The 10000-nt window shown below is 40.8% G+C and overlaps 2 protein-coding genes across 4 annotated transcripts in view; one reads left to right on the forward strand and one right to left on the reverse strand.

Moving 5' to 3' along the window:
* The window catches only part of LOC137993327 (proclotting enzyme-like), a 12556-nt gene extending 5765 nt beyond the window's left edge, over positions 1–6791 (forward strand). The window contains exons 3-8 of the mRNA XM_068839099.1: positions 86–262; positions 830–1009; positions 2065–2250; positions 2829–2948; positions 3680–3806; positions 4410–6791. Of these exons, the coding sequence (XP_068695200.1) occupies positions 86–262; positions 830–1009; positions 2065–2250; positions 2829–2948; positions 3680–3806; positions 4410–5040 (1421 nt within the window). The 3' untranslated portion in view covers positions 5041–6791. The remainder of the gene's footprint in view (positions 1–85; positions 263–829; positions 1010–2064; positions 2251–2828; positions 2949–3679; positions 3807–4409) is intronic.
* Positions 6792–6944: 153 nt separating this feature from the next.
* Positions 6945–10000, reverse strand: part of LOC137993325 (heparan-alpha-glucosaminide N-acetyltransferase-like) — a 34099-nt gene continuing 31043 nt past the window's right edge. For all 3 annotated transcript variants that reach the window (XM_068839095.1, XM_068839094.1, XM_068839096.1), the window contains 3 exons: positions 9173–9243; positions 8931–9043; positions 6945–7699 (listed from right to left, as the gene is read on the reverse strand). In XM_068839095.1, coding sequence (XP_068695196.1) covers positions 7518–7699; positions 8931–9043; positions 9173–9243 — 366 coding nt within the window. In that variant the 3' untranslated portion in view covers positions 6945–7517. The remainder of the gene's footprint in view (positions 7700–8930; positions 9044–9172; positions 9244–10000) is intronic.

Below are 10000 nucleotides of genomic sequence, written 5' to 3' on the forward strand. Positions count from 1 at the left end.
AGTCCTTGTTTTACAACATGCCCCTAATGAGACGTAAACCAACCTTTTATACCCTAGTGCTTGCTTATATCACTTGTCTTTTTAGAATCAAAGAATTGCAGTTGGCCACGAAAACCGAAACACGGAAAACGAATTGGCAACGACTTCTCTGTAGGGCAAAAAGTATGGTACATATGCGACGGAGGCTTCGAGATTAAAGGAAGTGTCACGTTACAATGCTTGGAAAATAGAACTTGGAGCGGACCAGTACCAATTTGCAAAGGTAACAATCGTAAACAAAATCAGTTCAGGCGTAAGTTGCCTTAATCTCAGCCAAAAATATCTAAAATTATTTATCTTGGAAGACGAATTATTTCTCTATGGCGAATTATATGTCTGTTAAAGATAAATATGGAGACACAAAAAAATACAGCCGAAACCGAGATGAGGCTTGAAAGCAAACTAAGGCGCTGGAAAAAATAACGAAAGGAGATTATCATTTAACAGAACCACAGAGTTCTTTAGAAGGTTGCAACGCTCTCTACCAGTTAGACTGCATGTTTCGTGCATCCTCGGTTTATCTAATGCATATGCATAACGTCCCGGTTTACAGTCCCTATCCAAGAAGACTTGAAAGGCCTAACCATTTTGCGGGTGTAATTACAAGGGCAGCAATCTCTCGTCAGTTATTTTAAGACCCTTAGTGTTGGTCCGGCCGGAGTCGAACTCTCGACCTCACGTGCACGTGTTACAGCCCGATGCACAACCGACTGAGCCACCGGTGCAGGATGATGACAAGATAAATAAAGCCATTGATATGCTCTAATTGTCTTTTCTTTATTATCTGTAGCTGTTGACTGTGGGAGTTTGCAAGATCCTCTCAATGGAAAGAAAATGAAGGAAACCAAAACTACTTTCGGAGGGCAGGCTGAATTTGTTTGCGCGAGTAAACGCTACACTCTTACTGGGAGTAAAAGGAGGTTTTGTCGATCAAATGGTAAATGGAGTGGCAAGCCTGCGATTTGCAAAGGTTCGTTTGAAAGGCGCACAAGACCAACAGTACTATCAGTGGCCAAACCAAACTCAAACTGCATGGCCTTCGCAATTCACACCCTGGTCGGAGTTTTTCTCTGTCTTTGAGTGGGCCCGTTTCCACTGGTAGGGCTAACGCTCACATGGTTTACATGGGTAGAAAATACCACTTCACATCACCCTCTCAACAACAAAAGGACGCTAACCACCATTCAACTTGAGAATCCTTTACAAATGCCATATAAAATAAAAAAGACATGCAGATGTCTTCGCTTGGCTTTCTATGTAGGTTTTATTATTTTTTTTTTTTGTCGGAACTCGTCTAGAGTTCCTTTTTTTTCCTTCTTTAGTGAACCGCCATTTGCTGTCTCGCTCCAAGGCGATGTTTGGAATATCAGACAATGATTTTATTTCACCAATTTCGATAGAAACTTGCTGGTGATTGGCTACTTTCATTAAAATTTGGCCTACCAAGTTTTTAAGGAAACGGAAGTAACGCCAATTTTCACTGAATTTTTTACTGGTGATTCCTGCAGGAATCATTTTCGGGGTATAGTCGAAGAAAGAGTTTTAATATGCCGTCGTCAAAATTTGATTGTTTAGATAATATCATGTCAGATTTGTCACGATGAAATGGTTTTTTTTAGCCCATTAAAGGGACTCTAAGATCTACAAAGGCGACGTCGAAAGCATCACCTCAAGTCTTTCGCAATTATTCCATCTCGTTCACGTCGTACGATGTGAAATTAGTGCAAGCGGTCTCATGCAGGATAAAAATGAAGCGCGAAAGGCATTTATAAGCTCAAATTGTCGCCAAAACCTCAAATTTGATGATTCACGTCGCTTCTGTGCATGCGCAGAGGACTGCAAAAAGCACGTGCTGCGCGATAATTTATTTTTCCTCTTTTGACCAATGATATTCTTGTTTTGTGGGGTTGTCGTTGACGACCACGTCGTAGATCTTAAAGTCCCTAATATAGTATCATATATTTAAGACTTGTCATCGAAAACAAAAGAAAAAGTTAGCTTCTTTTATCTCCTACGTATTGGCAGCCCCTTGCAGTAATCCGGGAATTCCGAGAAAAGGCAAGCGAATCGGTAACAACTTCAGGCATGGCAGAACAGTGAGTTTCTCCTGCCCACAAACTCGTAAGATGATTGGACCTAAGAGGATCACTTGCTTTGATGGAAACTGGACGAACAAGAAACCACAATGCTTACTTCCCACTCAAGTAAAAGGTAAAATATAGCTTCTTGAAAATGTTGGCAGTGAGAAACTTCTTCTCTAATAGCCATTTATATTTTTTCAAGCAAATTTAACTAGGTCTGTTTATTTTCATTTATTTTTTCATTGTCATTACTTTTCTTATTTGGTATCAGTCTTTGTGTTTAAATTCAATTGTACATTAGTTAACCGTTACTTCTGAAGATGTATGTTGGAGCATACGATACAACAAGTTCATGAAGAGTTTTACAACATGCGTTGTCTCGTTATGTTTATAACCGTAGCTTGTTTGTTATTTTTACTCAAGTTGAAATGGCCGAAGAATAAAAGTTATTTTTACAACTAAATGGAAGTCGGTTCCCCTCTTAAATACTCGTAGACGTCAAATAAACCGATCGGACTTCAACGATATGGCATTTTTCAAAGCGTCTCAAATGAAAATCCACCTTTAATTTAATCTGAGCGACTGCACTCACTGCCTATGCGGACGATTCGGGACATACATTTCTGTTTTTGGCATATAATCGAGTCGTTAGGAGGAGCTGTTCTCACTACTATTTCTTTAATTAGTGATGTTAACATGATGTATCAGATTATTCCCAGTGTGGAATCAGAAGAAGAGTGCGCCGTCCTCGTATGGTTGGTGGGCTTCCAAGTTCTCATGGCATGTGGCCTTGGCAAGTTGGCCTTTACAGACGAGACCGGAGCCAAGGTGAATGCACTTTATGATTTGTCCTGATTCAGTTGCATCTTATCATCTTGCATTAATAGCGACACTCGGAATAGACCATTTTACAGTTGTGTGCTCAGTTTCCTGGCCTTTGAATGAAAGTGAGTCTGGAGTTGACCTTGCTTTGATAGAAACCTCAATGCTTTTCTTATGTTCATGTTGTTCTCGTGCTAATTAGTAGGAGTTTACATAAGAAAAGCAGTGAAGTTTCTATCAAAGCCAAATCAACTCCAGTCTCACTTTCATTCAAAGGCCAGGAAACTAAGCCCACAACTGTAAAATGGTCTATCGCAGGATAAATCAGTCCTGCGTTTGCCACCGGTATGAACGGGATTCTCCCAAAAAGACAGGTACCCTATCCAATGTCGGCCTTAGGCTGAATTATATAATTGCTTTTTAGCCAATCTCATCAGACCGGGGAGACAATGTAATGTACAAGAGAACCTAATGAGAGATCTTTTGTTTTTGTTCACCAACATGGCGGCGCTGACGTAACATGAAAACCACTTATATGAAGTATTTTGCTCGTCGACCCCCCATGTTTATGCAGTTCGACGATATTGATAACAAAAGCAATAATAACAACTGATGATAAAAGGGCAAAAACTATTCACCGAAGTGGAAGTGGCTAGTGATGGTTATTTATCGAGCCACGAAGCTATTTAGTACATACTAAAACAGTGACATATTATAGCACAGTCTCTTTCATTTAGGAAAGGATACCTTTATTTGCGGAGGAGCTCTGATTGACAAACTATGGATACTTACAGCTGCGCACTGCTTCATGTACACAGACGCAGATGAAAACGCCAGGCGTCCTCTCGTATCTCCATCAAACATGTAGGTCCTTTCAACTTAACTGAATGACTCTAATAAGAGTATTGTTTTGTTATCACAGTTAAATTTCTTAGTATGGCGTTTTGACCTTATATTCCTAAGGAGTCCAGAATCAGGCACAGGGGTAACCAATAACCTTCAACCCAGACTAGTAAGAACATGATGATTCTACTCCATTAAGCTCATTTGTACAAATCCATACCCTTTATTTTCACAAAAAAGCCTATATAGCCAATCAGAATGACGTACAGCTCTTTCACGTGTGGCAGTATAACCAATCAGCGATAGCGTAAAAGCCTTTCCGAGCCAATCATTCGTGCATCTCGTGCAAATCGTACAAATTATTTTGCATTTGGTTCTATTGTTAGTGAGTTTTTGTTTCTAATTTATGTTCAGAAAACTATTTCAATGAAAATTCTCGTCTTATGTGAAATAAACAGGTCACGACATAGAAAGTGCTTTGTACAGGGTTGTATTCACTCGTTGTTTGTGTCAAAAACCCTCTCTCGTTCGGGTTTTTGACACAAACAACTAGTGAATAAAGCCTCGTACGCCGCACTTTCTATGACGTAAACTATTTTAATGGAATTTGTCTGTTCTTCTTAGGTATACAGTAGTAATTGGTGACAGTCATCGCAACAAAACTGAAAGTTCCCAACATACTTTCATCGCTGCAAAAATAATACTTCATCCTCATTATCACGACGACTTCAAAACCAACGACGTTGCATTGGTTAAGGTGTCCAGCAGTGTGACTCTTGGCAATCATGTTCGAAAAGTATGTCTTCCGGAGTATTCGACAGATGTAACTCATCAGGACGATGTAATACCCGGACGCAAAGGCCACGTGGCCGGCTGGGGTGCCACGCAACTTCTTAAGCCAGGAGAGCTTTTGACACAAGACCCTGACAAATTATCTTCCTCAGAGTTACGATCGGCACAGTTTCAAATCCAGGATATGGAACGTTGCCGGAACTCGACAGACTATTGGTTTAATGAATCTGTAAGCTTTTGTGCAGGAAGCGAGAAGAGGGGCTCGGGGATCTGTAAAGGAGATAGTGGGAGTCCATTTGTTATGAATGTAATGCACAATGGGGCTAGGAAATGGGTTGCCATAGGATTGGTCAGTTGGGGAGAGGGGTGCGGCATACATGGTTATTATACATTTTACACCAAGTTGGCTCCGTATTTAGAATGGATTAATAAGCAAATCAAAAAGAAACCGACCGAAAAGTAAATTCTTTTTCTTGTCTTTTAGAAGATGTTGCACTCTTTGCGCACCAGATTTCAAAACGAGTGTACTGACCTTGAAAAACCCACCTATACACGATCAACACCAAATGCGACCAACGATAACAAACAATAATAATAGTTTGGTTTATGAACCGCTCTTCCAGGGGGCTTGTCAACACTAATGAAACGAACGCGGCTTATACAAACGATTAAAAAATGCAAAAAGTAATTTTCAAAAATTGAAACTAGCGTAAGGCACTTATGTGCAGAAATGTGCCAGGTAATTAGACGCACGCCCAATTTTGACATCCAAAACGAAGTGTGCCTTTAAGTCTAAGCTTTTGCGCGGTAGGTAGATTTACAAGGGTAGACGGTAAGTTGAACTGCTGGAGCTTATCCAGAACAACAACTGCGAGCGAGCCCGGGAATTTCCAGTTTGTACCTCATTAACCAATCTGCTAGGCTTTCTTAATAAATATGCGCAGCTGCTTTGGCTTTTGGACCTAGGGATGACCTTTTCAAACTCGTCATTTTGCAGAGAGCCTCGAGTATTACACTAAACCATAGTTAATACTGTAGAGGGGAATGGTTATGAAACCCGACAAATTTCTTTGTTGTAGGTTTTTCTTCTCTTTTTTGGCCTTGACCGAGGACAAAACACACTAGTTGTTTACCTCGTACTGTGGAACTAACCAATAGAAACGTGTTGTAATTCATGCATAGTGTACGCGCGCAAAACAAAAGATCGGGCACGGTCGTGGACCTTGGCATCTTTGCTTGCTCCTTTGAAGTTTGCCGAGCTTCGAAACCAGCCCCTCTATTATAACTATGGCCAAGCACAGAACCCTTCGTTGTACAAAAAGAGATCTCATCGTTTTGGTTTGTATAGTTAGTGAAAGGAGTACCATTCCGATTCCGATGTCGGAACAGTTTAAAAATCAAATTATAAGTGAGCCTCACAACTCACAAGAAATACTTTGATTCCCCCTTTCAGCTCAAATCTGTTTGAAACAAATGAATCCTACTTGTTAGTTCATAACACGAAAACATGTTTTCCTTCATTTTTAGTTCTAAACACGAGTGAAAGACTTAGTCTTCCTTTCCGTGCGGAAAAAATGCACTTAGTTCACTTTCATAAGGCTGCCCCAATGTCAGTTTTGATGCATAGTATATCGTACGGTTTATTTCACATTCCAGTACATTCGTAAAAAGATAGTAAGTCTTAAGGTCACTTTCCTCTCACATAATGTAATAACTATGGATAAGTGTATGAATAAAAAAACTATAGTACCCGGGGAAAAAACCTCGAGTCAGCTGAGGTTGAGATCGACTGTAAATCAATGCAAAGACTCTGACAATAATGCGCAGATCAACTCGAAACTTCAACTTCCCCCCCCCCCCCCCCTTCCCGGGCAAAGCCCGGGCATTTGAACTTTTGAAGATTGGATCGTTCAAATTCCTGCCCCCTCGGGCCAAAATGGTGTTCAAATGCCCTACCCTATCGTCGGATTTGTCCGTCATACCCTACTAAGAACAATCGTCGTCTTCTCCTGCCGTCTTAATAAAGAGGTTTTAAAGACCTTTTTTGTAAGCCAATCGCTCACAAATGCTACATCTCTTCCTTTAAACTCTTCCATCTCGTCCAAACACGTGTTTTATAGCTGTTAGCCCCACCCCACGCAGGCAAAGGTCAAATTCCCCACTCCTCCGGGCACAGGCGATAGTCAAATGCCCGGAGTTTGCCCCGGGGGGGGGGGGGGATGTTAAAGTTTCGATTTGATCGGCGCATAAGGTACTGAATTTCTAAATCCGAATATCTCAGAATACGTGTCTGAGCGAATTCGCTCCATTCCAATCCCAGCTCAGTCTTAAGTTTATAATAAATTCATGAGAGTGTTGAATTCATCATTTTGAACTCATCCTATTCCCCTGAGTGTTATGTTTTTCAACTAATTTTTCTCACCAAGGGCCGTCTATGTTTTTACAAGTATATATATAATGTTACGCGAAGTCACCGCAAATTGCACATTAAAACTCTTCCCCTCTCTAGAGCGACACTTAAAGATTGTGCTCTGTCTAACGCCAGACGATTTTTCTCGTCAATAGGTGTTTCAGGGGTGAAAATGTTAATGTTCTGCTATATCTTGACCAAGCGTCTCTCGCTCTTGTGCCTTTTGAGGCCGGATATGGTCCACGACACTCCTCCGTGGAAAACAATTAACAAATATTACCGTGGTGAATGCTTTGAAGTTTTAAAACCAGTTGGAAGAAAATCAACTTCACTTTAAGCTCTTCAGCATTCAAGATTGTCATCTTATATGTGTACGAGGGAGCACCACTTGGGTTGCAGGTGTACCTAATCAAATCGGGCTACCTCTGTAATTAATAATAATAATATATTCCATTAAAGCCAAAGCTCGCATTTTGTTAATAAATGTGCTTATGATACAGTAGCGACGTCAGCCTGTTTCAGCGTGATCTCTAAATTTTCAGGAAAACATTCTTTCTGAAAAGGTAGTATGCGATTAGGCACCAGAGAGCAGTCCCTGTTATGTTCATAGCCAGAAATTCTCCATGGCTTCCATATTCATCCATCTCCCAGCTGAATGGAAAGTGCCTCCACAGAATTCCGTGACCCACGTACGCAAGGATAGAGTTCATCCCTTCGAGTGAAAATAGTAGTTTAACTGGTTGCATCTCTTAGCTCAAGTAGGCCCGCTGTAATACCTAACATTGGCCTTTGATAAGCGGACGCCTAGAGGCTATTCATAAACGGCACGGCAAACAAATATTATTTTTTCTTAGCGCAAATTAGACCAACCAGTCTCGTTAGCATGAACAAAATACAAAACAAATGTTGCTCTAAAAAAGGAATAACGATTGAGGAAATGAGAACAAAGAAAAAAGAACAAAAACTTGCCACGATTCCCTTTCTCACAACCATTTCCTGTTTAATCAATAGAGGACGTGTTCCGTTTTTTCATAGCCTCATCTAACACTAGGGGGAGTTAGGAGAATTCGAGACAGTTATGCAAACCCGAGACACAGCCGAGGGTTTGCATGACTGATTCGAATTCTTTCAACTCCTCCTAGTGTTTAGATGAGGCTATGGAAACAAGGAAAAAAGTCCTCTATTGCCTTTATAAAATATTCCTCAAGGATAATTCGACAAATTAAGGAAAATGTTGGTTTTTTTAACTCTTGATTGAAACAGATTTTCTTGATACACGCTCATATTTCCTACCAGCCGATCAAAACGAGCGTCTGACAACTCACAACCAATCAAAACTCGTGTGATGTCACAGCCGTGTTTCCATACTCTCATCTGAACACAGCTATTGACCAATGAAAGTGCGCGTACTATCCTAATTATTATGTATCACACATACTAGCTGTGGGACACAGTCCTGGATCTAGAAATGATCTAAAACTATTCTAAGGCTGCGGGCGTCTGGGGACAAGTTTGACTGAAGATTAATGATGAATGTATTTATTGATTCTAATTCATTGAATCTAACTAATCCATTTATTGTTTCCTATGAATAAACTGTTGGAGTGAGGGCTTGAGCTGCTTTTCAGTGAGATTTTTTAATTCAAGCTTTCGACGATCTACGGCATCATCATCATCATCATCATCATCATCAATATTTCCCTTATTCCCCGATGATGCCGTAGATCGGCCAAAGCTTGGATTAAACATTTTCAAAAGCAGCTCAAAGCCTCACTCGAAAAGATTATCCATTTCTCAAATATGCTGCCAAAGGACAACATCAACTGTACAATTTATGTTTTCTATACAAAGAGCATTTTCTGCGATTTTGACCCGCCCAAGGGCATCACTCAAAGTATTTCCAGAAGTTTACGAAATCCCAGAGTTAATGGTTTTGTCGTTACCTGGATACAAGAACGGTGCTCCATTCCACCAATCAAGGACGTCAGTCAGGAGATAGCATGCAGCAAGCAACAAAAACGATGAAGCTCCCGTGGCTAGAATGAACGACACTGACCTGAATACAAGAACAGTCATACTTTATAAATCGTGGATCAACAGCAACAGGAAATTCCGCCAACCTGCACAGAAGAGGAGACCTCTCCATCTAAACATATTTGTATATTTGGCCTTTGCATGCTCTTACCAAAGATTTTTGTTGATTGGAATAATGCCTTCGTCCTTCGAAACTCCGCACAGACCAAGGGACACTGCTGCCTACATAAGGTAAGACAAACGATTAAGTTACTAGTTGAAAAAACTTACGGTAGATACTTTTGTAAATAGTCTTTAAAACAGAATCTTGGCCTTAACAATGGAACTGCACACTGCGACGTTTCTGGAGAAAGAGGTCGGTGAAATCAAGACCTGAAAAGTATGGCTTCATTTTGTCGGTCAAATCCGGTTTCAGGTTGAATATGTTTTTACGTAGGTTTAATTGGTGATCCTCATTTTACTTTGGTCTAAGGGTCCTTGGTCCTCCAACCCCCCCCCCCCCCCCCGACCCCTCCTCCCCCCAGGAAAGGATTGAAAACACCCATACCTTCCCTCAAAGTCTGTCTTATGCATCTCAGCACATCCTATCTTAATGTTTCGTATCATCTTAACGGTTTCTTTATTCATACACTTATCCATTCACTCTCAACATTACAACATGGTAAGGGAGGCAGTATGGCCCAGTGGTTAGGACGCTAGCCTTGAGATCCGGAGTTCCCGGGTTCAAGGCTCGTTGTGACCCGGCTTCAACTTCTCGGCCGCACTTGCAAATAATCAACTGGTTTGCCTCCGGCCAGTTTGGATTCTTAACAGTTGTTGTTATTGCGTTCTGTCGTTTCGTTGATTGTGTTTCATTAGCCCTGAAAAGCCCCTATGGGGAGTGGTCAATTAAGTATTTCTTTCTTTTACTTTTTTTTTTTTTTTAAAGGGAACAAATACCGCTACTCGAACTCGGACCCTTCAGGTCTATGCATGGTCT

The sequence above is a fragment of the Montipora foliosa genome, chromosome 2 (assembly GCF_036669935.1).
Source record: "Montipora foliosa isolate CH-2021 chromosome 2, ASM3666993v2, whole genome shotgun sequence".
In the NCBI taxonomy this organism is placed as follows: domain Eukaryota; kingdom Metazoa; phylum Cnidaria; class Anthozoa; order Scleractinia; family Acroporidae; genus Montipora; species Montipora foliosa.